This window comes from Leguminivora glycinivorella, chromosome 20 (genome assembly GCF_023078275.1).
Source record: "Leguminivora glycinivorella isolate SPB_JAAS2020 chromosome 20, LegGlyc_1.1, whole genome shotgun sequence".
NCBI classification, from domain to species: Eukaryota; Metazoa; Arthropoda; class Insecta; order Lepidoptera; family Tortricidae; genus Leguminivora; species Leguminivora glycinivorella.
In genome coordinates, this window is record NC_062990.1 from 8,700,166 (window position 1) to 8,725,453 (window position 25,288).

Genomic DNA, 25,288 nt, shown 5'->3' on the forward strand with positions numbered 1-25,288 from the left:
TGTTGTTGAACCAAAAGACACCGTTCGTACTATTGATTACAGGCTTGCAATACAAATACAATACAATACAAATACAATACAATACAAATATTCTTTATTGCTCACCAATATAACAAGATGATATCAAAAAATTAAGCACATAACTTTAACTATGGTAGACAACAGGCTATGGTATGGTAGGCTTAGGTTTTTTTTTTTTAATTGTTTTGTGCAATAATCTCCATTCTCCAATTCTCCATTTTTTTTAATTTTAATGATATTTTTTTGATTTTAAGACCATTTAAGGAACAAAATTCTACTACAGTCAGTTCGATCGGTTTTTGACGTTGGTCCAGCTTGACATTGCGAGCGCTACCATCCATACTAATATTATAAACGGGAAAGTGTGTGTGTCTGTTTGTTTGTCCGTCTTTCACGGCAAAACGGAGCGACGAATTGACGCGATTTTTTAAGTGGAGATAGTTGAAGGGATGGAGAGTGACATAGGCTACTTTTTGTCTCTTTCTAACGCGAGCGAAGCCGCGGGCAAAAGCTAGTATAAGAAAAATATGTGGTATTTGACAACCCTAAATAGTAGAAAGGGACCCTGAACTGTCATACTTGGGGTTTATAGGAAACCTTTCTGTACCTTAATTATTCTGTGATATTTACTTAGGTTTTGATGAGAGGCTCAGTCGGCCTAGCCGAAATGACAATCCTTGACTTTAGACGCCGATCGAAGGGCATTTTCAAAAATTGGGACCCCAAATTAGTGAAAGTTGTTAACAAACATTAACTCGACGTCAGTTTTGTGACGACAATTAAGCATGACATTTTAATAAAAATATTGCTTTTGTGTTAATTACATAAACTTGACGCAATATTCTACATTTATAATATGAAAAAGGTTGGTTTTAAGACAAATTTAATTCTTAATTGTCGTTACAAAACTGACATCGAGTTAATTTTTGTTAACAACTGTCACTAATTTTGTGTCCCGATTTCTGAAAATGCCCCGATTTTAACTAGGGTCTGCAAAAACCGGTTAACTTAAAAACCGGTTAATAACCGAGACTTTTCCTTCAAAACCGGTTAACCGGTTATTAACCGGTTTTGAGGATTTTTAGTAAATGGCCGTACTACGCAATAATTACCATTACCTTTAAGAATTCTGATGTTGATGATATCGTAGCAGGTATTACTTGCACGATGAAGATCATTTTTATCCAGTTTTTGGAAATTTGGTAAATGCGGAAATTGCTAAAAAAGGCTTGTGTGGTTTGAATGTGATTCGTCAGTTGCGTTTTCTAGGCATGTCGCGAAGGTCTACAGCTCCCAGAGCCCCTAGTAATACAAGCAATTTATGTAAGAAAACCAAGATCTCCATTTTACCTTTCTTTTAAAAAATATAGTTTGAAATATACGGTAGACTCCGGTTACAACGACGCTCAAGGGACCACTGATATTACGTCGTACTAACCGGATGTCGTACAAAACTAATTTCATTTCTTTTAATTAAAAGTAATATCTACATCTCTATTACTAAAACATTTCAATCAATAGGTTTATTTACAGGTTATTATTATCATCATAGTATTAATACCTTATTTTATTGTGACTTGTTTAGTTAGAAAAGTCCTTTTTAGTATTCGTGCTTGCTCATCATTTTCAAGTAAAGCTAGTTTATACGCAATCGAAAAATACAAATTGGGTTCTATTTAGCTTATAAGTTACCCGAGGCGAACAAATTGTTAAAATTTTAAAAGCAATACTCCAAAAAGTTACGTGGCCACAATGTAATCTTGCTACTTGTTGTAGGCAAGACAGGGGGCCGTGCTTGGGTGGAAGTAGCTTTGTTTCCTCAATTTACTAGTAAAACTAAAAACGTTGTCGCTCGTCGTTGCAATCGGACTTGATGGACGGATTCTGTGTAAAATGTGTCGTAAAAAGCGGCTGGTCGTTAAAATCGGAGTCGTAATAAACGGATGTACTTTCATACTATCACATACGAAAACCAAATAAATACCTGTGCTTATGTCGTTGTAAGAGGTTGGATGTTAGGTCTATGCGGAGTCGTAATATACTAACCGGAATCTACTGTATTGTATAAAATGTATAATTGAGTAGACTCGGGACTAATTTTTAAAATAAAATCATTACAGATAATAATGTTAAATTGAAATAGATATCATACACGAAAGAAAAAACCAAAACAACAACAACAACAAAAACAACAAATCAAAAATATTCAATAAAATAATTTGATTTGTTCCCTAGTTGTATAGATAATAATGTTGTCAATGAAACGTAATGAATGAATCTTTATTATTACAAAACATTAAATAATTATGTATTTTTGAACCTTTTAATGCCTAATTTTCCAAATTTTGAGAAATAAATACAGTTTCGGTTATTAACCGGTTAGAGACTATAAAAACCGGTTTTTAACAGAGGCCAAAAAGTCTCGGTTAACCGGTTTTTAACGGTTAACCGGTTAACCCTAGTTTTACACCCTATGTAGATGATATAGAGTTTCAATATGAAACTTGTCCGTCTCTTATTAATTTACTCATTAGCTCATTACATATGGTAATGAAAAGATTCATTTTTAGTTTAATTTTATTTTATAATTATTTAAGTATATTTACTGTTACACATTGATACCAATGAGTTTTTCACTTATGTGCCAAATGTCATTTGATATTTGCCAGTCGCTTTTCGGTGAAGGAAAACATCGTGAGGAAACCGGACTAATTCCAATAGGGTCTAGTTACCCTTCGGGTTGGAAGGTGAGATGGCAGTCGCTTTCGTAAAACTTTTGCCTACGCCAAATCTTGGGATTAGTTGTCAAAGCGGACCCCAGGCTCCCATGAGCCGTGGCAAATGCCGGGATAACGCAAGGAGGATGATTTAATTTTACACGGATCCCGTGTTTTTACAAGACTATTAGACGTTTTAACCCCCGACGCAAAAACGAAGGGGTGTTATAAGTTTGACGTGTCTGTCTGTCTGTCTCTCTGTCTGTTTGTCTGTCCATCTGTCTGTTTGTCTGTCTATCTGTGTCTGTCTGTGGCATCGTAGCCCCCGAACGGATGAACCGATTTAGATTTAGTTTCTTTTGTTTGAAAGCTGAGTTAGTCGGGAGTGTTCTTAGCCATGTTTCATAAAAATCGGTCCACTATATCGCGGTCGGGGGTTTTTTAAAATTTTATTATGTTTACTATTGATCATACTTTTGAAAATTTAAACATTTTAAACCGAACAAAAATCACAATACCATATGTGACGCTCTCAACTAAAAAGAACCACACTGTTGCTTACCACGAAATTAGCTCATATCTACATACGAACTCACACTTATTAAAGCTTAAATGCCAATGTGGTACAGTCAAGTGCAAAAGTACGTATCGAAATAATCGTCTCATAAATAAGGTATTACGCTCTTATTACACCGGACTAAGATGCTATAGGACATATTTTTGAGTAAGATGTGTATTGTGTACACCCATATTTTTATACTTGACTGTACCTTTTGCTCTAGAACGACGCATATGATTAAGAATCAGGAAATGCGATGCACTCCATCCATACGTGGCGATAGAACGCGCTCGGTGACATATTAATAATTTAATACGGTCACGGATTCGGAGCGGCCATATTTGACGAGCCGCACGTGTACAGGGTGTAGCTTTCATTTGACTAATAAAGTATGAACAATGTTCGTTTCTTTTTGGTATCATTTTAAGTTCGTATGTCGTACGTACGTAGGACCAACGAGGAAGGAGTATTATAGAGAGTTACTGTCAAAGTAAAGTGTGTAATCACAGTGCATAGACAGCCATCTCTCGACACAAGCTTAAAACTTTTGAACCTCAGTTTTGACAATTTGGCCCATATTCTTAGCTATTAAAATGTCTTATGTATTAAAATGTCAAATATTAATATTAGCGCCATCTAGGCCACCGTACCTTTTTCTCTATGGCTTTGAGGTACGTTTTTTTTCTTAGACCTTATCTGTCTATACGGAGTTACATATGTCTTTGGTAGAACTAAGGAAAGCGTTGGTAGCCTGGCGGTAAGATCGTGCGACTTTCAATCCGGAGGTCGCGGGTTGTGACCCCGGCTCGTACCAATGATTTTTTTGGAACTTATGCTTTACAGTTTTCAGTGAAGGAAAACATTGTGCGGAAACCGGACTAAACCCAATTAGGAAAGTCGGATGGCAGTCGCTTTCGTAAAACTAGTGCCTACGCCACATCTTGGAATTACTTGTCAAAGCGGGCCCCAGGCTTAGGTAGATTAAGCGAAAATACCAAAAGAAAAAAAACCAGTAACTCGTATAATCAAAGCCGATAAAGACTACCTACTGACAGTAATGACAAACGTGACGAATGAAGAATATATGACCAACGCAAAATGGGGCAAATTTAAGAACTTTACAATAAAAGAATTGGTCGATCCGTGCCGTGCGTAATAACGTGTACAAGCTGTTGCTTCCAATGTACAGCCACCGGCATAAAAAATAAGTGATGATTTCTGTACCTTGTCGTATGAAATTTCAATCAAGATGTTAATGTGACAAGGTACAGAAATCATCACTTATTTATGCTGGTGACTGTAACTTTTGTTCCACGTTGTCGCTTACCATAAGGATGAAAATTGCCAGTCTATTTATACGAATTTCTTAGAGAGTCTTCATGTCTACGTGACAATGTCTACGTCTCAGTTGATAAAAGGCAAAACCTTAAAACCATGTGAATAATACTGAATAATTAATTTAAATATTAAATATCGAGTGAGTTATATGTATGTAGATCATTCTGTATAGCCCAGTGTCACTGCGTTCATAAACATCCTCGGCACCAATTGAGAACGCAGATGTTTTCACCTCTGTATGTATATATTATACCTATAGTCGCCACCAGGCCCCATAGCTGACATTTCTGCGACGCGAAACGCCGCAGAAATGTAGTCTGACTCTGTCGCGCCAATACGCAAGAGCTACGATACGAAAGAGAAGAAATATCGTCACTACTTTTAAAAAATCTCGTATCTCACGCTGCTCCTCAAAGTTAAAACGCAGTAAGTCTATATGCATTCCATACATACTTACTACAATTTTCTTTTCATTGATAGACGAAGACTTTTTAAAAGTAGTGACGATATTTTCGTGAGCGTTTCGTGAGCGTTTGTGCATTTGGTAATCGCCATCAGTAATATCGGGGCAGCCAAGGTGCTCACAAATATCTGGACACGCCTGTATACATACAATATGGCGCTACACCTTTAGCGCATTTGCACATTAGGCCGTTTTCACATTATCCGATCCGATATCGGATGTAGGAAGGATGTAAAATGTAAGATTTATGCGCTTCCAGGTCTTCATTTATGTATTTAATAGCTATTCCTAAAAAACGATATACCTAAAACGCAAAAATTGCGGATTTAATGCCGATGGCAATTTCCTACAACAGTTTTTGTCCGAGGCACCATCGAACTGCCGATATCGGCAGGACGCTTCCGACATTTTTTGGCATGCCGGACCCCCCGCCAGTTGTCGGACGATAATATTTGTTTGTGTGCGTATATAATGTATGTATACGTTTGTATAGTAGTATGCGTGAAAAAATGGCGTCTATTAAACAGCTGCTAATGATCGAAATTCAAAATAGTTGACAATTTCCATGGAAAAAAGAAGGTTGTAATGCATCGGTCCGAATTGTGGATACTAGTTTTTTCATCTTTTAGTAGATATAGTTGAATGTAAAATTATTTATTTTGCCTGACACTCTTGAGTATTTTTTATGCTCGTTACTTTAATTTTACAATATAATATTTAGGATATAGTGCTTATAATTATTAAATATAAAACATTTTTTTAATATTTTATGATACAAAATCATACTTCATTGATTTGGAACAATGCGTTTTATCGGACCGACATCCGACACTATCGGAAGCGTTTATCGGATGTAGGATGTCGGTCCGACATCCGATATCGGATCGGATAATGTGGAAACGGCCTTACCCGATCCGATTTCGGATGTACAGTCAACCAAGATGCATGATGCAAGAAGCAGTACACTTGCAAAATTTGTTCAAAAGTGACAAAACATTGGAGCCTTACGTCTACTCATATATTGAGCTCGCATCACGAAAATAAGATGCCAGAGCCATATATTCCAAGTCTAGTACACCAGGCTCATAGTTATAGCCCAACGCCAATAGAAGATCAACGAAATGATTTGGCTTATGAGGTGTTAAACACTATGAACGACAAAAAGTATCCAAGTAAGGTTGCTGTCGGTGAGTACTTTACAACATTCACAATGGATCATGAAGTGGCTATGGCTGTAAATTCTATACAACTGAGCTATAGCCAACAAATTCAACAGTTGCCTTACACTGCACAGGCAACAGAGATGGCAGATATACCGATAGACAAGGCAGTAACACCAATTTTGGAAGATTTGTCGTATGAAGAGATTTGTCAGTCAAGAATAGACAATGAACCGTCAGAGTCTACAGACACTGAAGATTTACCAGAGGTTAATCTGACAAAGGCAGTATCACAGGTTGTAACACCAATTTTGGAAGATTTGTCGTATGAAGAGATTTGTCAGTCAAGAATAGACAATGAACCGGCAGACCCTTCCGACACTGAACAAGAGGACGAGATTGATCTGACAAAGTCAGAGTCTACAGACACTGAAGATTTACCAGAGGTTTATCTGACAAAGGCAGTATCACAGGTTGATAAGAAAAGTGACAATGAATCAACAGACACCGACACGGAAGAGGTGGTTGATACAATGGCCAAAGATCCGGACACAACAGACACCGAGATTGAAGACAGAGACATTATAAAGAAGAAGGTTAATCGGAAACGTAAAATTGGTGACAAGGATTTAGCTACAAAGACGAAGATTACTCGCAAGGAAACGGAAGACACTAAGAAAATTGACCGCAAACGTAAGTTGATTAAGGACCCAGACACAACAGATACTGAAATAGAAGATAAGGATGATGTCTGTACTACGAAGAGGAAGAAGGCCACTAAAAAACGCAACAGTACGACAAAGACACTTAGTAAAAGTAGCGTGGAGACTAGTTTAGGGACTAAAAGTAGCGTAGAGGCTAAGTCTGGGACTAAGCCCAATAGTGTAGGGACTAACAGTAGCGTAGAGATTAAGCCAATTGATTTTAAAGTTAAAACTGATTTCAAAGTTAAGTCTAATAAACAAATTAATTCCAAAGTTACCAAGTTTGATAAATCTAATAAACAAAATGCTAAAAAACACACTGACACTAAGTCTAATAATGTTAAAAAAGTAGCAAAGCCCAGGAAGGTAGGTGATAAAATAAATAGCAATATCATAAACTCTAAATTTGATGAAATCGACAATGAAAAGACGCGATTAATATACAACCCGTGTACTAGTAATGACAATATCGAAATCTTAAATGCACCTAGAAAAAAAGATCATGTTTCGCTGTTAACGGAAGTAGATTTGAACAGTGTCGAGTTTATTAATCAATTAGCCCCAGAGTCACCTGAACTTGTAATGCATATTGATTCAAAATATGACAAAATAGCAGATCTCTTTGAGAATTAAGCTAAAATCATAGCAAAAATAAGGGAAAACTACACGGGCACCGAACAAAAAAAACAACACGACAAGTCTAATAAAATTCTTAAGAAAAATGTAAAGTCTATAGCTAAAGAAAGTGACGAAGACATAGAGCTTTATTTGGAGAACCTTAGGTCGGAAGAAAAGACAAGATTTGCGGAATTAAAGGCTGAACAAAATAGTAGGATCGCTAACTTGTCCCATACTTCAGACTTGTCGGCACATTTGCTAGTTTTAACGACTGAATTGAAAACAATGAAAAATACAGTTGAAAAAGAAAAACTCAGGGCCCTTAGGGGACAAATTAAAGGCGTAAAAGCTGAAATAAGTGAAAAGAAGAAGACGCATAAAGACAAAATAAAGACTCTAACTAAGGAGTTGACAGCCAGACGTCAACAAAGTAAAAATCGGCTAAAGCATTTGAGCCAATCCAAAATTCACAAGATGAAAACATATATGAGATATGTTTCCATGATTGACGGTGTGACTTCGTCTGGCTATGAACTCACTGTAAAGAAAAAGCATTTAGTTAACAACATAATGCATATCAAAAAAACTTTTGATCTAATAGTAGAGTATTCGGGTCGGTCAAAAAAAGAGGTACTTGATGTTTGTAACGTACAAAATATTAAGTTTATTACTCTTTGTGCTGTGGAATATATTCAATTGATTAATTATAAGTTAATACACCAGAATCTGGCCAATAACAATAGACATATTACTGAGAGGTCTGTGCATGCCGCTATACAGTCTGGTGCTTTAATTAAGGAATATTTTAAAAATAATAAACTAATATCGACAACTAATATGATATCTAATGGTAGGGTAGAGAAGATTATTAATAAACTGTTATTTGACCTAAGTGGATCAAGAACCAAGCAAGATGCTCAGTCCGCAGAATTAGCACGTAACAAGCATTTGAAATTAATTTATGGTATTTTCTACTCTACACAATATATAAACATGTTAAAATTATTATTTATTACATTTATAATAATACCTAACTTGGGACTTGTTGGCTGGCGATTGGGTTGATGGCGAGTCGTATGATGAAAATTCTATCTATGACATTCTTAAACAAAATAAATCCAAGTTTGACATGGAAGATTTGTATAGGGAATAGAAATATGATAATAAGTGACATTGAGGAGGATTGTTAGTTTGTAAAAAATATTGCTAGTATAGTGTGAAATTGTATTGTGAATATGTTGATTTACCTGCTAGTTTCTAAGTTTTTTAATTGTACCTAAGTTAGGTTTTTCTAATTTTTTTTCATTGTACCATTGTACTTAATTTAAGTTTTTGCATTGTAGCTTTCTGCCTTAATTTATACCTGCCTTGTATTCGTTGTACCAATTAAGTTCAAAAATAAATAATATTTTAAACGCAAATATTTTTTTAAATTTTTCATCACACTGCACCCTTCCACACTATGAAGACCCTTCCACACTATGGGTTTAGCTGACATACATTCCAGAACTAAAATAGACTAGATAGGTTTAGCTGACATACATTTCAGAACTAAACAGAAAAATAATAAGACATCAGAAACAGAAACCAGAAACAAAAAAATATCAGAAACAGAAACTTGCACAGTCTAAAAGTGAAAGATCTGGTCTAGGCTCTATGTTGGTAACAGACTCTATATTTCCGTTCTTATCAATGCTATTAAAATGAATCTTGCACACCACACAGTTTATTTTTTCAGAGTCTATTACCAAAACTAGATTAAAATGAAGGTTATTAAGAGCGCTTTCAAAAAATCTGCTTGCTCGCATTTGGACGCCGGCGGCGCTGGCGTGCGCCTGTGTGCAGACGCACACTATAACCAGAAGCATAACGATTGTAGCCTGCGGTACAGACATAGCGTGCGATCCTCTTCGAACCAACCTTACGTGCGGCTAGAGCGAAAGGGATAGCATTCATGGTCGGTACCGTCACGCCGTCAGTAGCGTTGCGGACTAACCATTATTGATACTTGCGTAAAAACACCACCATATATATTTGTTGAAGGACCTGCGGATACGAAGTTCCTAACGAACTATTGTAATAAAATAAAACAAAACGGAAAATAAAATTATGGAGATTGATGGGGAGCCAAACTCACCGATGTTGTCGTCTCGAGAGTTTATCGGGTGGCCACCCTTGCAAAGCTTGGTTCTCTCTTTCCTTGCACTGCACACTCGCGAATCGTTCTATTATAATATAATTAATTAATAACTTAATTCGTTGCGGATATTTTTATTCACCATTGACAACTACTTTCTTTTTGCGGATTGACACTTGACGTATTTTATATTTTTTAAGAAGTTTGGCAAAGAGGCGGGTGACATGACAACTAAAAATGAGGTTGAACCTATCATAAGGAAGAGCGAGCGGGATGGACGATATGAATGATAATGAATGAAAAGGGCGCGAACATTTCTCCCCGGCTTTAAAGGGTTCCTTTAAAGGAAAGAAGTACTAAATAAAATAAATAAATAATGACCCTTTTCTTCGAGTAAAATAATAGCGAAAAAAAATAATATTATTCTAACATAATACCCATTCCATTACTGGTTAGGCAAAGGACACAACCGCACGACAGGACGGACGAAACTTCCTTTACTTGTCCTGACAGTAACAACGCGGGTTGAGCCATCCTTTGAAGGATGCACTGCGTCTACAACACCCAATGGCCATGAGAATGGCGGCGCATTATCTACTTTAATGACGACTACTGTGCCAATTGCAATGGGAACTGATGGCGTTGTCCATTTAGCTCGAGATTGCAACTGATGCAGATACTCTGCTCGCCATCGTTGCCAGAAAGACTGCACTATCCTATCTAGGAGGGCATGTCGTTCACGTAAGTTACCTGACTCGACCAATGGAGTAGGTAACGACAACAGTGGAGCAGTATGGAGAAAATGAGCAGGAGTAAGAGCTGATGGCTCAGCGGGGTCACTGCTCAAGGCTGTTAGAGGCCGGGAATTAACGAGCGCTTCTATCTGAGCAAGCGTCGTTAGAAGTTCTTCGTACGTCAGTATTTGCGTACCGATCACCTTGAAAAGGTGATTTTTTACTATTTTCACCATAGACTCCCATGCGCCTCCAAAATGAGCAGAAGCAGGAGGGATGAACTTCCAATCAATGCGGTTCTCCGCTAGTTCCATCTCTATAAGTGGACGATGAGCATCCAAGAACTTGTAGAGGTCACGCATATAAGAATTGGCGCCAACGAAATTGGTTCCATTGTCCGAATACATGCATTGGACGGGACCACGGCGTGCCAAAAAGCGCTTTAATGCAGCCATGAAGTTGGCGGTACTCAATTCCGTCGCTATCTCAATGTGAAGACAGCGCGTAGTGAGGCAAGTGAAAATACATAACCAAGCCTTGCGACTCTTCACTCCTCTGCCAGGAGTAGGCGTATATTGCAGAGGGCCTGCATAATCACACCCTGTATGCGTAAACGGTTTATCCACTTGATTCACGCGACAGCCCGGTAAGTCTGCCATGAGCGGAAAAGACGATTGTGGATTCGCTCTGAAACAAGTGTTGCATTTGGCAATACGGTCGCGAATGACACGACGAGCCGACAGAATCCAATACTGAAGCCTAAGTATAGTCATCATTGACTCGGGACCAGCATGCAAATGCTTTCTGTGAACGTAGTCAACGATCATATTGACTACATGATCACGTCGCGGGAGCACAATTGGGTGCTTCTGAGAATACTGCAAGTCTGTATTTGTCAACCTGCCTCCAACACGAATTAGACCGTCTTTGTCTAAGAACGGTTTGAGCTTTTGTAAAGCAGGTGAGCAATATTTCTTGCTCTTAATTTTCTCAATATCGTCACAAAAATGTTCGTTTTGCAACGATGAGAGAATTTTGCCTTCAGCAAACTCTAAGTCGGATCGGGTAAGGGCCGTGGGGAGCGGTTTCGGATTAAGGATGCGGTACACGTATACGACGATGCGCAGTAATCGAGACCACGACGATATCCGCTGCGCGAGGGAATAAAGTGGTGACTCTGACACATCCGTAGTAGTAGCGTGTGCAAGAGGCTTAAGCTCCGGCACTTCTCCGATGGACTCTCGATCGAGCTCCCTTAAAGGCCATTCTGATGGATGCTTGGATGCCCAAGCCGGTCCTGTAAACCACAAAGGATGATCCACAAGCTTAGCAGGCGTCAGGCCACGCGACAAGCAATCCGCGGGATTTTCTAAGCCCGCCACATGATGGAAGCAGCTGGCCGGTACAGCTTCAATTATCTTAACAACGCGATTGGCAACGAATGTTTGCCAGCGGTGTGGTGATGACTGAATCCAGCAGAGCGCAACTTTCGAGTCGGTAAAGGCGTAGATCTCGTTAATGTTGTAACGGGGCTCGAAATTATCTTGCACCTTCCGCATGAGCTTTGCCAGGAGGACAGCAGCACACAGCTCTAATCTCGCTACAGAGACTGTCTTCAAGGGAGAGACCTTCGACTTGGAACACACCAATCGAACTGTCACTTCATTCCCGTTTATGACCTGAAGATAAACTACACCTCCATATGCCCGCTCGGAAGCATCACCGAAGCCTAAGAGGTTTATAGTACAACCTTGTACTACCCCGAGATGACGCGGTATATGAATTTCATTCAATTTTGGCAACTCAGAACAAAACCGTTCCCATAAATTTACAATATGGGTCGGGGGAGTCTCATCCCAGTCGCATTTGATCAACCAAAGCTCCTGTATGAGGAGTTTTGCGTAGAGGACAACTGGAGCTACTAAGCCGACGTTATCCCATAGGCGAGCCACTGCAGACAAGATTGTCCTTTTAGTGCACGTTGGATCTGGCTCTGTCACCTTGAAATGGAAATAATCGCCAGATTTATTCCAACACAAGCCAAGGACCTTTTGCGAGACTCCTGGGTCTATTTCCAAGTCTACGGAAGCCCTATGAGAAGCAGGTATCTCACGTAGCACGGTCTCTGAGTTGCAGGTCCATTTGACAAGATCAAATTGACCGCATTTGAATAGGTCAATAAGCTCCTTAGCCGCAGCGATAGCAACAGATTCATCCTGCTGTTGCGAATCATCTGACATAATGCTGAAGCATACGTCATCCATGTATGTGCAGGACGATGCGATCGCTGCTGCCATTGGAAACTTATTTCCGTCGTCTGCAATCAGCTGGCGAACGACGCGGAGCGCGTGATATGGGCTCGACTTCATACCAAAACACACACGGTTAAATTCGTATGTCGAAATGGGATCTGCCGGGCGGAATCTATATAAGATTCGTTGAAACTGGCGGTCCGATTCGCGAACACCAATCTGTAAAAACATTTGGCGACAATCGGCTGAAAGCGCTATTTTGAATAAGCGAAAGTTCAAGAGGATTGAAAATAAATCCCCTTGAAGATTGGGCCCTGAGTGCAAGACATCATTCAGCGACAGGCCTGTAGTTGTCTTGCTACTCGAGTCCAGGACCATACGAACTTTGGTAGTGGTCTTATCCTCACGCACGACAGCATGATGAGGAATTATGTATGCGAGGGCTGAAGAGGTGTTCGCGTTGAGAGAGTTAGTCACGTCCGATATATAACCCTTACTGACGTATTCACGAATTATATCGTCATAGGCGGCACGTAACACACTCGATGACTCTAGCTTTCTTTCAAGACAAAGAAAGCGCCTCTTAGCAGCCGAATGCGACTCTCCGAGCTTGAATACGTCATCTCGGAAAGGCAATGCCACAGTATATCTACCACTAGCGTCGCGCGTAGTGGTGGCGCGGAAATATTCCTCGCATTCAAAGTCATCCTGGCTTTGAGCGGGCGGAGCGGATACTTCCTCAAGTTCCCAGAACTTTTTGAGGAGGTGGTCCATGGAATCCACGGAAGTACAACAAGCAGAAGTATATTTACGCGGTGGCTGTAAAGCAGGCACCGAACCCATTAAAATATACCCCAGTACCGTCTGTATAGCTGGTGGCATATAGTCCACTTCGCTTTTGACGATGTGCGGCAGCAGCAAATGTGGAAATATAGTTGCACCGACCAGTACATCAATGGCGACGGGCGTATCCAACGTGTCGTCAGCTAGAGGGAGACCATGAACATGTGTCAGTGCTGACATGTCCACGGGCACTGACGGCAGGTCGTCGGTGATGCGATCGACCACCAAACTCGAAACGTCGAAGTTGATATTATCGTCGAATCGCGAAAATACTTTTACGTTTGCGTTCCCCTTAACAATTTTCTTGGTTTTTCCAATGCCAAATACAGAGCTTGGTTTCCTATCAAAAGTTAAACCTAAGCGCCTACAACATTCTTCAGTAATGAAGTTACTTTGTGACGCGGTGTCAAGCAGACATTTGATAACCTGCGTTTCACCCTTACTGTCGCGAACGATGACCTTTGCGGTGGACAGCAAAACCGTGTCACACGAAGATGCTGAGTCTTGATTTGACATTTTATTGTTAGAGGCAGCAAGTGCTTGCGTCACGATAGACGTGTTACAGGACGTGCCTTCCGGCGGCGAGGATGTTTTAATAGCTGCGTTGCTCGTAGATGCATTTGACTCATCAGAGGTCGTAGCTTTTTCATCCTTGTTCTTGTCAAAATGCAACAGAGTATGATGCCTTTGATGACAAACTCGACACTTCACCTCGGATTGCACTCGCGGGTGCGGTGTTTAATGCTTAAGCAGTTAATACATGCTTTAAGCTCTTTAGCGCGTTTGAAGCGATCAGAAGACGTTAAGTCGTTGAAAGAAGGACATTTGAATAAATGTTCATGGACAATATTGTCACAAATACATTTAGTAGTGCTCGCGCAAGCAACGTAGCTTTGTAGTTTAGGTGCGGCACTACGCGGTTGAATCGACTTAACACCTTTTTCGCGCGATGGATTTACGGCGGCGGAGACGGCGGTACATGGTTGCGAGTTTTGATAAATCCTAAACTGACTTTTCATGAAATCTGACAGATCGCGAAATGTAGGCAACTTCGTATTTCGATGCAGCATCTCAAATGCTCGAAGAGTTTCCTGGTCTAACTTCTTTAAAGCTATATGCATAAGCATAAAATCGCTTAAATCATCCAGCTTAAGCGATTTAAGCGCATTCGCAGCTGTCACAAACTTATCAATGAATGTCTGGAAGTTAGACGAGGAAGCGGGACCATTAATCTTCAAATTGAGCATTTGATCCATGTAAGTCGAGGCAAGAGTGCGCTTATCTTGAAATCTGTCAAGTAGACTATCTAGAATAAGCTGATAATTGTCAGCGCTCGGAGTTATACCTGCAAAGACGGCTTGAGCTTTTGGTGACAATTTCCCAATTAAATAAAACAGCTTCTCCTCGTCGGTAAGTGACAGATTGTCGTGCACTCTCGATTTAAAACTAGCGTAGAACAGCGGCCAGTTACGTATGTCTCCATCAAACGCTACCAGTTCCATCGTTGGCAAAGAAGGTCTAGCTCTCTCCACCGATAAAGGCGGCGAAGAGGCCGGCGGTGCGGCTGGTTGCAGTCGCTTGACCACTCTCCTGATGCGGCAGTACAAATCTTCAAAGGCTATGAGCGGCTGATAGTTAGGGACAGCAGCCGTCTTAGTCCTCAGTAGCGTGCGGTTGTACTCATTTACCACTTCTTTGAACTCCGTCCGAAGTTCGTCAATAGTGTCAGCAGCGTCAAGAAAACTTTCGCGACTCACTGCATCTGTATCGGCAACTAGCGACTTTTTATAAATACCCTGGACGAGTTCAAAGAAGACGTTGCGTTTTGCTTCAAGCATTGACAACTCGTCTTCATAACACCAGCTGTCAACGCTTTCGGCTTTTCGTCGCTGCGCGTGCAAAATTCGGTATGTGATTTTTAACGATTTTTCGTTTTTAATGCCATTTTAAACCTTATTTCTAGATACATATGCTCCAAAAACAGCGTCGAGCTCATTTCAGTATTACAGGTTTTATCAAAAGTAGGTATGTGACGCCCATACATTGAATGTTCTTCCTATAATCGCTAACTGCAATAAATCACATAACTACATTATCTTCTTATAACAGCAGTTTTGGAATTGCGCCTGCTATGTGAATTATGACACATAGCTATATTTTTGGAAATATTGTATAATAAGATGTGTTAGATGTTTGTGCCCGATTTGTACAATCTCATACATAGCGGTAATTTAGTACTATTTGTAGAAATCGTGAATGTTTCCAGATCGTGTGTTTTGCGTCACATAGCAGGCTTTTCTTATAAAAATCTCTTAAAACTTGTTTAAATGGTGTATGGTAGCTGGGTTTGTCGTCAAGTATAACCTCTATAAATGAGACAGAGTGTAGTTTCCCTTTTTATTGAGACTATGTCTGAAAGTACTCACTCTGACCGAATAGTTATTTTTTAATATTAGTTAAAAATAAATCATTTCAAATTGATTTTTAAGATTAACTGTCAGAAATTTATAGTGTTTATTTAGTATACTGACAAATTTCGTGTAGGGTTCAGTGTGTGTAAACGTATATTACAAACTATCGAAATAAGATAAATTTATGCTAAGTAACTAAAAAAAATAGCAAGTGATTTATCATTGCCTTGAAGTGGCAAGACATCGTTTTGTATGAAATTTTGTGTGATAAGATCTACCTATCCTTTCTGGAAACATTTTACAATAAATAAAATTAATGAAAATGAAATGTTTAATAAATGAAAAAAAGCTGAATTGAGAAATCACATAAAGTTTTGAATGACAAAGATTTTTTATCTTTTTCGGATCAAAAGGGAAAATGAAACCCTTATACAATTATGTACTTTCTTGTCTATCCGTTTATCTATTTGTCAATATTTTTTATTTCGGAAAAACCCTATACTCAAGTGTAGGTACTGTACCGTTCCTTGAAGCTGTAAAAAAACCTTATTTCTAAGTAAATACAACATAGGTTAATTGAGTTGAAAAAAAATCTACACTCTCAAGGAAGTCAAAATTAATAGGGTTGAGGGCTTCCGGTTGACCTAAACTATAAAATTTGGAAAATAAATCGTATTACACCATACATCAGTACATGATTATTAATATATAGTTGTGAGAAAAAAATAATAAAATGTACACGTAACCTTCGGTGTTCGAGCCAGACTAGCATTATCCGGTTTTTTCAAGTTAAACATGCATAATGAAAACTTATTCAATACGTAAATGTTTACAAAATACCACATTGAGCAACTTTGTAACTGAAATAACCTCCATTCATAAAAATTAATGGAATAAATATATTATTATAGTTGTAATATATTGGTAGTAAAGTAATATATTAATTAAATCGAGTTTTTTATTATAGTATTGTGTATTAAACTTATAGTATTAAATCGTGTTTTTTCTGAAATAATTTATTCTAAAATGAATTGATAAATTACAAATAAACAACAACATAGTTAATTCAAATCATAAATGATTAAATAACTATGTGACGATAAAGTGCACAAATTGTATTTTGTTCCTTAAGAATAAAATCTAGTTATGTGATTGTAAGACACATACCGGTTATTTACGACTCAAATTATAATCGCTATGTAACATATTTATGAAAAAATATTTTTTTAACCTTATAATAACTAAAATATAATTTCAAGTAATTTCTTAATGTATGCAAAAGTGAAAATACTTATGCCATAAAAATATTGATTTATTTATGTTAAATAATTGCCGAAATAAACAGTTTTTTGTGTCTCCTGTAAAGTAGGTTAAAAACACATAGCGAAATATGCACGCGCAGCGACGTTTTGTTTCTTTTGCCATATTGCATGAGAAGGGTTAAATATGCGGTAAATCAATTTATGTTCCTATGAAGGATAAACTCTTATAAACGTATACCTAAAATGCGGGTGCGGTTAATAATATATATTTAGGTAAATAATTTATAAGGGCGGAGCGACGAATAAAGTTATACACGTATAAATAAATACCTAAACTGCGGGAGCGAGTAAGTAAGAATAATTTAGGTAATATTTATACGGGCGGTGCGGGAGGAGAACGATTCGCAATGAATGTATGAGGAGAAAATAGGGGAACAGGGAAGAGAATCAGGTTCGAAGACCAGAAATGTTGAAGGACCTGCGGATACGAAGTTCCTAACGAACTATTGTAATAAAATAAAACAAAACGGAAAATAAAATTATGGAGATTGATGGGGAGCCAAACTCACCGATGTTGTCGTCTCGAGAGTTTATCGGGTGGCCACCCTTGCAAAGCTTGGTTCTCTCTTTCCTTGCACTGCACACTCGCGAATCGTTCTATTATAATATAATTAATTAATAACTTAATTCGTTGCGGATATTTTTATTCACCATTGACAACTACTTTCTTTTTGCGGATTGACACTTGACGTATTTTATATTTTTTAAGAAGTTTGGCAAAGAGGCGGGTGACATGACAATTAAAAATGAGGTTGAACCTATCATAAGGAAGAGCGAGCGGGATGGACGATATGAATGATAATGAATGAAAAGGGCGCGAACAATTACATATTTGCATACATGATTTCGTGCATAAATACTTGACCTTTTAGTTTAATTATTAAACTTATCACAGTTTTTTTTAATAAAACGTGTGTAGCCTTGGAAGAAATAATTTAAAAAAACTTTTATAATATAATAAATTGTGTATATAATATTGTCTTCTGTCACCGCGATAGTTACTCATGAAATAAATTTATGGAATCAGATTATATCGCGTATAATGAATATAATCCGTTTTCTTAGTTTTATTTCATTTTGTATATGATATGTTTTCTAGGTTCTTTTCGGTGAAGGAAAACATCGTGAGGAAACCGGACTTATTCCAATAAGGTCTAGTTTACCCTTTGGGTTGAAAGGTCAGATGGCAGTCGCTTTCGTAAAAACTAGTGCCTACGCCAAATCTTGGGATTAGTTGTCAAAGCGGACCGCAGGCTCCCATGAGCCGTGGCAAATGCCGGGATAACGCAAGGAAGATGATGATGTTTTCTAAGTACATATAATGGAACTAAGATCGGTTTTCTTAAATTTTTAGTTTTTTTTTATATTTAAAATGTGTTTTTAGGGTTTCGTAGTCAACTAGGAACCCTTATAGTTTCGCCATGTCTGTCTGTCTGTCCCTCCGTCCGTCCGTCCGTCCGCGGATAATCTCAGTGACCGTTAGAACTAGAGAGCTGAAATTTGGTACCATATGTATATCAGTCACGCCGACAAAGTGCAAAAATAAAAAGTGGAAAAAATGTTTTATTAGGGTACCCCCCCTACACGTAAAGTAGGGAGTGATTTCTTTTTTCATTTCAACCCTAACGTATGATTTATTGTTGGATAGGTATTTAAAAATGAATTACTGAAATCGTTTTTTGATAATATTAATATTTTCGGGAATAATCGCTCCTAAAGGAAAAAAAGTGTGTCCTCCCCCCCTCTAACTTTTTAACCATATATTTAAAAAATATTTAAAAATCACAAAAGTAGAACTTTATAAACTTTCTAGGAAAACTGTTTTGAACTTGATAGATTCTGTAGTTTTTGAAAAATATGGAAAACTACGGAAGAGCCGAGCGGCTATTTACCAACGCGGCTTTAAAAACCGGCCGAAAGGGTGTCGGGCCACGCTCAGTGTAGGCACTGAGCGTGGCCCGACACGCTCTCGGCCGGTTTTTAAATATAATGTTGTTTTAATTGCATGGAGCACAGGAAGGTCCACATCTATGTATTAGTTTTTTGTAAGGAAATACAACTCTACGCTTTTTGTTGAGATTTTGTTGAGACGAATCAAACGAGCCCAAACACAGAAGAGTTTCAAGACCTGGTTGTTGAATACTCTTGACTACCTTCCGGCTTCACCATCAGATCCTGGGTACCATCTCTTGTCAAAGATCTTGTTGAGACGAACCAAACGAGCCCAAACACGGAGTGGTTTCAAGACCTGGTTGATGAGAACTCATGACTACCTTCCGGCTTCATCATCAGATCCTGGGTACCATCACCTCTTGTCAAAGATCTTGTTGAGGCAAATCAAACGAGCCCAAACACGAAATGGTTTCAAGACCTGGTTGATGAGAACTCATGACTACCTTCCGGCTTCATCATCAGATCCTGGGTACCATCACCTCTTGTCAAAGATCTTGTTGAGACGAACCAAACGAGCCCAAACACGAAATGGTTTCAAGACCTGGTTGATGAGAACTCATGACTACCTTCCGGCTTCATCATCAGATCCTGGGTACCATCACCTCTTGTCAAAGATCTTGTTGAGGCGAATCAAACGAGCCTAAACACGAAATGGTTTCAAGACCTGGTTGATGAGAACTCAAGACTACCATCTGACTTCATCATCAGATCCTGAGTACCATCTATTGTCAAAGATTTTGTTGAGACGAGTCAGTAACCTAAAATGATATTCAATAATAAATAATACTTACTAAAAATATTAATCAAGTTAATTAGTTAGTTACCAAAGTCGTCAACCCAAGGATCAAAGTTTTCGGTCGCAGTATACATGCAACAGTACAGCCAAACACGCACACAAGTGCGGTTTTGGACACGGTGGGTGCCGCACACAATGACAAAATAACTTCGCGATCGTCGAGCCGCGTGCGGAGCGGACTAACATACGTCCTGCCTCTACAAGCTCTGCCGCGGTACTGACATCGCAAGCGCGCGTAACCGGTAATAAGGAGGCATTTTTAAAAAATCGTCAAAAATATTAAATTGCAATTAATAGAAAACTTTTGCATAAAATCTGTTTGAGTAAGCGTTGCAGATTATTTTAATATTAAAACTACTTCAAAAACACGTAAGTTTTCGAAGAAATTGACACTTATTCTGAGGTGATTTCTGAAACAAATTCGATTCATCATATCCTCATTTACTCTATTCTAAAGCCTTATAACAAAAAAGTAGTCTCAGAAGATTGTAGTACAGGATATACATAATACAAATTTACCACTTGAAGCATTCAAAACTATCCAAATTTTACAAATTAGACGGACTAAATCAGCACTTTTCGCGGGTTTTCCTAAACATGCACCAGAAAAAAAATCATAATTAATTAAGTGAGTTAGTTTTTAAAAATCCAGTCTCACAACATGTAAGTTAAGAAGATGTCCTAATCGAATCTTGAACTTAATAAGTCTTTTAGGTGACGGAAAGGGTAGCATTTTGCCGACTAAAACTATCAATTTTACATTATTACGACGTTTTCGTTGAATGCCCTCTTAATAATGTCACATGCCAACTTTGCATAGTGAACGTATCCATTTTCTAGGAAAATTGTTAGATTCAATAGACAAGATTTGCATTTGTAAACTGGCAAATGCAAATCTGGTAGAGTGTACTGTACTTGGAACCCTAGACTGCACAACCATGTCATAATGACAAGCAGTAAGACATGTCTTACTATCCGATTTATAACGTCATTATGACATAGTTCTACAGTGCCTAGGGTTACAATTGGTTGACTTTAGGTACGTAGGACCGATGTCACATCCCATATAACTAATATTTAAGCCGCCATCTTTGATTTTCGTCTTTTAAATCCTTCCTACATCCTATATCGAATCGGATATTGTGAAAACGCACTTAGACGACACACGATTGACAAATTTAACAGATATCAAGTTTTTAACAGATAGCATGCTTGCCCTTAGAGTTGGTCAAAGACGCCTAGTCTTACAAAGATGGCATATAGAAGAGAAATTTCGACGGCTTCCGCTGTGACGGGGTGGCCTAGGGGTTCATGGAGTTAGCCCGGATTTCTAAAGACGCCGGTTCGAATCCGGCCTTCGCCACTGGTGGTGTCCGTCATTTTTTCTGTAATATATGTCATCTCGTTTCGATTTTTAATTTATGTATAGTAGAGTACTTAAAAACACAAAAAATATTTTGAATATTTGTTAAAATAATTTGATTATAAATTATAACCTGGCAACCTTCAAATCAAGAGTGAACAGGCATCTTCTGGGCGAGCTCACTCTATCGTAGGCCACGTCTTTGCCTTTGGCTAGTCTGTGGCCAAGAATAAGGCACTGGTCCCACCGCGAGCTAGTAAGCTATGAGCTATCGGCTATAAAAACGAACAAAAGATAATCACTCCCGTGCAAATAAAAGAGACACGGCGATGTTTATAGTTACTCGCCCAGCGGTGAACTATCAAAATCGCCGTGTCTCTTTTATTCGCACGGGAGTGCTTATCTTTTGTTCGTTTTTATAGCCAATAAGCTCATAGCTTACTAGCTCGCGATGGGACCAGTGCCTAAGCCCATTTATAATAATAATAATAAAAAAGATTTGTTCCCATAGTTGCAGATATCAAGTTGTTTATATTTAGAATTATCGATACTGACTGTACACCGATGACCGAAAGTGTAATGGGTCGTGAAATCGACTCGGCAAACATCTTGAGTACTAGTTCAATATTCATTGCTTTCGTAACGACTCGCTGGAGGAGCATTATTCAAATTATTGCACAAAACAAATAAGGATTCGGACTTTGAAAGTTATTTGTTCAAACATAATAAAAGTGTAATATTTACATACATATCGTGTCATTCATGAAGACTATTGAAGACGCGCCTTAGTCGTAATTTCACATGATTAATAAATAATAAATAAATATTATAGGACATTCTTACACAAAGTGGCTGAGTCCCAGTAAGCTAAAGAAGGCTTGATGTGTTGCAGCTACTCAGACAACATGAAAAGTTACATTTGATGAATCTGCTGAGGTTGATTAGACGTGATATACAGGGTATTCAGTAAAGTATGAGCAAGTTTTCGTCTCAGTATCAACTAATACAACCGGTGTAGCTACCAAGAGTTCAGAATACGTTACTCGATAGCGAGAACGATATAGACACTGTTTGGAGACAGTAAACAGCTTTAACTAGAACCAAAAATTATATGTACATTTTCCGTGACTGTCTTAAAATAAATTCAATTATGGCCTTATTGTAGGTACCTGATAAGTTTATGTAAATACCTTAGGTACTTTTTCTACAAGCTTTTATTCAACTTGCCTTGTTAGTATGTTAGTTTGGGTCAAAACGTAGAAGCTAAATGTGACCCACTTCCCGGTTTCCGATTGAGCTGAAATTGCACACATGTAAATCACGTGACAATGCAATATGATATCATAGAGCTGATCTGATGAAAGGTGATCATAGGAACTCTGTTATGAATCGTCGTATCCCCATCGAGTAAGGGGTTTTTAGAAACGTCTCAGAGAGCAGTAGACAGCGATTGTTAATCTTACTTCGTTGGCAGTAGATGACTGTTGAAAGGAAAGGTACAGTCAGCGATAAAAGCTTGTGCCAAAAATAAGTTTCTGCCAAAAATCTTATTTCAATGACAGAATACTGCCACATACACATCTATATAAAATGATTTAATTATTTATATATTCTATTGTCAGTGAAGTGAAACAGACTTTAAGTTTACATTAGAAACCAAAAATGTCGAAAACGAAGCACAAATCAACCAAGTTCATATGTTGGTAAGTATACTGGCGCTTTTCACGGTTCTGGGCGACTAATTCAAAATCCTTCCAGCCTTGTCCACTTGCGCCAGCCTAGAGCTTGGCAAAAATTTAAAACTTAAGAAGTGGCATCGTATTGTCGTCCAGTTTACGGGTACTCACACCCATTTATTTATTTCATTTTTTTTTGGCAGACTGTAGTTATTTGTTGACTTCCATACTAACTTTTGTTTTTTTTTTGTTGCAGTTCCGGATTTATGTCGTCATCCATTGAAGAGGTAAGTCAATGATTTTAATATTAATGTTTTCACTCATGAAACAAAACTACGCAAACTGAATATATCACGTATAATGAACTTAAAATACATTCCGACGTTCCAAATCCTTTGCAGTGATACCCGACCACGTTTCCATAGGTTTTTCGTGGTCGCTTTTCCTTGAAAATGTCCCAATGTTTATCAAAACAATCCTAGATATATATATAGACAACAATGCGCAGATATGTCTGCGTCACACGGCGAAATAGACCGGCCACTTGCTCGCTATTAAAAATTACACAAATACGCATCTCAGGCTCCATTAAAAGCGATAGAAACGAACGAGAGATAGTCGCTTACGTGTAAATAAAAGAGAAGCGGCTACTTGACCCTTTTTAAAAGTCTATTTTATGTCCAACTAACCGAAAAAAATACTACCATATTTTATTACGACTTGAAAGCCACAAAAAAACATTTATAAAGTTTACTTTAACTTAATTAGGCAAAAACATCATTAACTATGTTAATCTATAGATTGTCTGCGCAAGACGTAAATCGAATTGAGCACAAAATTTTCTGACATTTAAGTTATGAGGCATAAAGTTTATCATGTCAGTGATTGACTCGACATGAAGTTAGGTTCTATGACGTCACTACACGTCTGACAGCGTTTTCGGTGGCCAAAGTTAAAATAAATATTACACACATTTTTAATCGAAAATACGTAGCCACCGTACACTTTTAATACCCAAAATCTAGAAAAATTGGTTTCTTATGTCAAATACTACAGGAAACAATCATTTCTTGTGCCAAATTCGATAAGAGACTCTTAAGTAGCCTATTATACCTCAAGCGAGTTGTAGTTCGTCGCCGAGCGATGAACTATATAAATCGCTCGCTTGCTCTTTTGTTTACACGGGAGCGACTATCTTTTGTCCCTTTCTTTCGCCGATAGCTCATCGCTTACTCGCTTTTGGTGGGACCAGTGTCTCCCAGAGATCGCGTCGCCCACACTGTTGTGTTGGGTTAAAAATAACATGCGTTTAAAATTAGCAGTTTTGACCCTGGCCTTACGCCCTGAGTTTACGTTACTCGACTCGATAGTTAATAATAATAAATATTATAGGACATTCTTACACAGATTGACTGAGCCCAACAGTAAGCTCATGAAGGCTTGTGTTGTGGGTACTCAGACAACGATATATAATATTAATTATACCTCTTCATAAAAGGGTTTAACTAAAAGCCGTGTCAGGTAATGTAAGATTTATCGATTTCCTATTCGAATCCTGTTTTTATTTTCGTCACGACATGTTGAACGCATTTGTATCCGGTGCATACGGGACGCATTCGTTTTATTACACTCCGTGCCATTCACTAAGACGCGGACATTTGTCACATCTAACCTTAAAGCCCAGGCTATGTAGCCCAAGACACAACCGCTTGCGATGATATCGTTATCGTAGCTAGCTATCTCTATCGCTCTTACGTATTGACGCGACAGAGCGAGACTGCATTTCGATCGGCGTTTAGCGTCAACGATCATCGTTTCAGTTAGGCCGGCTCGACAGGAGTCAAGGCATGCGTCTTCGTGAATGACACGATGTGTGGACGATTTGTCTATTCTTGTGTTAAACGATGGCACAGGAAGTTGGTAGCGATACAGGTAGTGTTTTATTTTGAAACAACACAGTCAGTGAAGTCATTTTTGTCTCTAAAAAGCGGCATTTTTGTCACAAAACAAAATGTAACGCGCGAATGTTTATCGTTCCATAGTAAATATGAATTTCGCGCGTTGTAGTGACAAAGTGATAAACTTGTTTGACTGCATTATACGTAAACGTATTATCAGCTGCAGAAGTGCATGGCGAATTTATCAATGAATTCATTCATAATTTCTCCATGCACTTTTGCAGGTGATAGTACATCTGTATCTCTAAAACGGGTTTGCAGAG

At 38.4% G+C, this 25,288-nt stretch overlaps 1 protein-coding gene across 1 annotated transcript in view; it reads left to right on the forward strand.

The window, feature by feature from the left end:
* The window catches only part of LOC125236884 (pleckstrin homology-like domain family B member 2), a 53,778-nt gene that overhangs the window by 13,028 nt on the left and 15,462 nt on the right, over window positions 1-25,288 (forward strand). Inside the window, exon 10 of the mRNA XM_048143792.1 lies at window positions 23,324-23,354. Coding sequence (XP_047999749.1) covers window positions 23,324-23,354 — 31 coding nt within the window. The remainder of the gene's footprint in view (window positions 1-23,323; window positions 23,355-25,288) is intronic.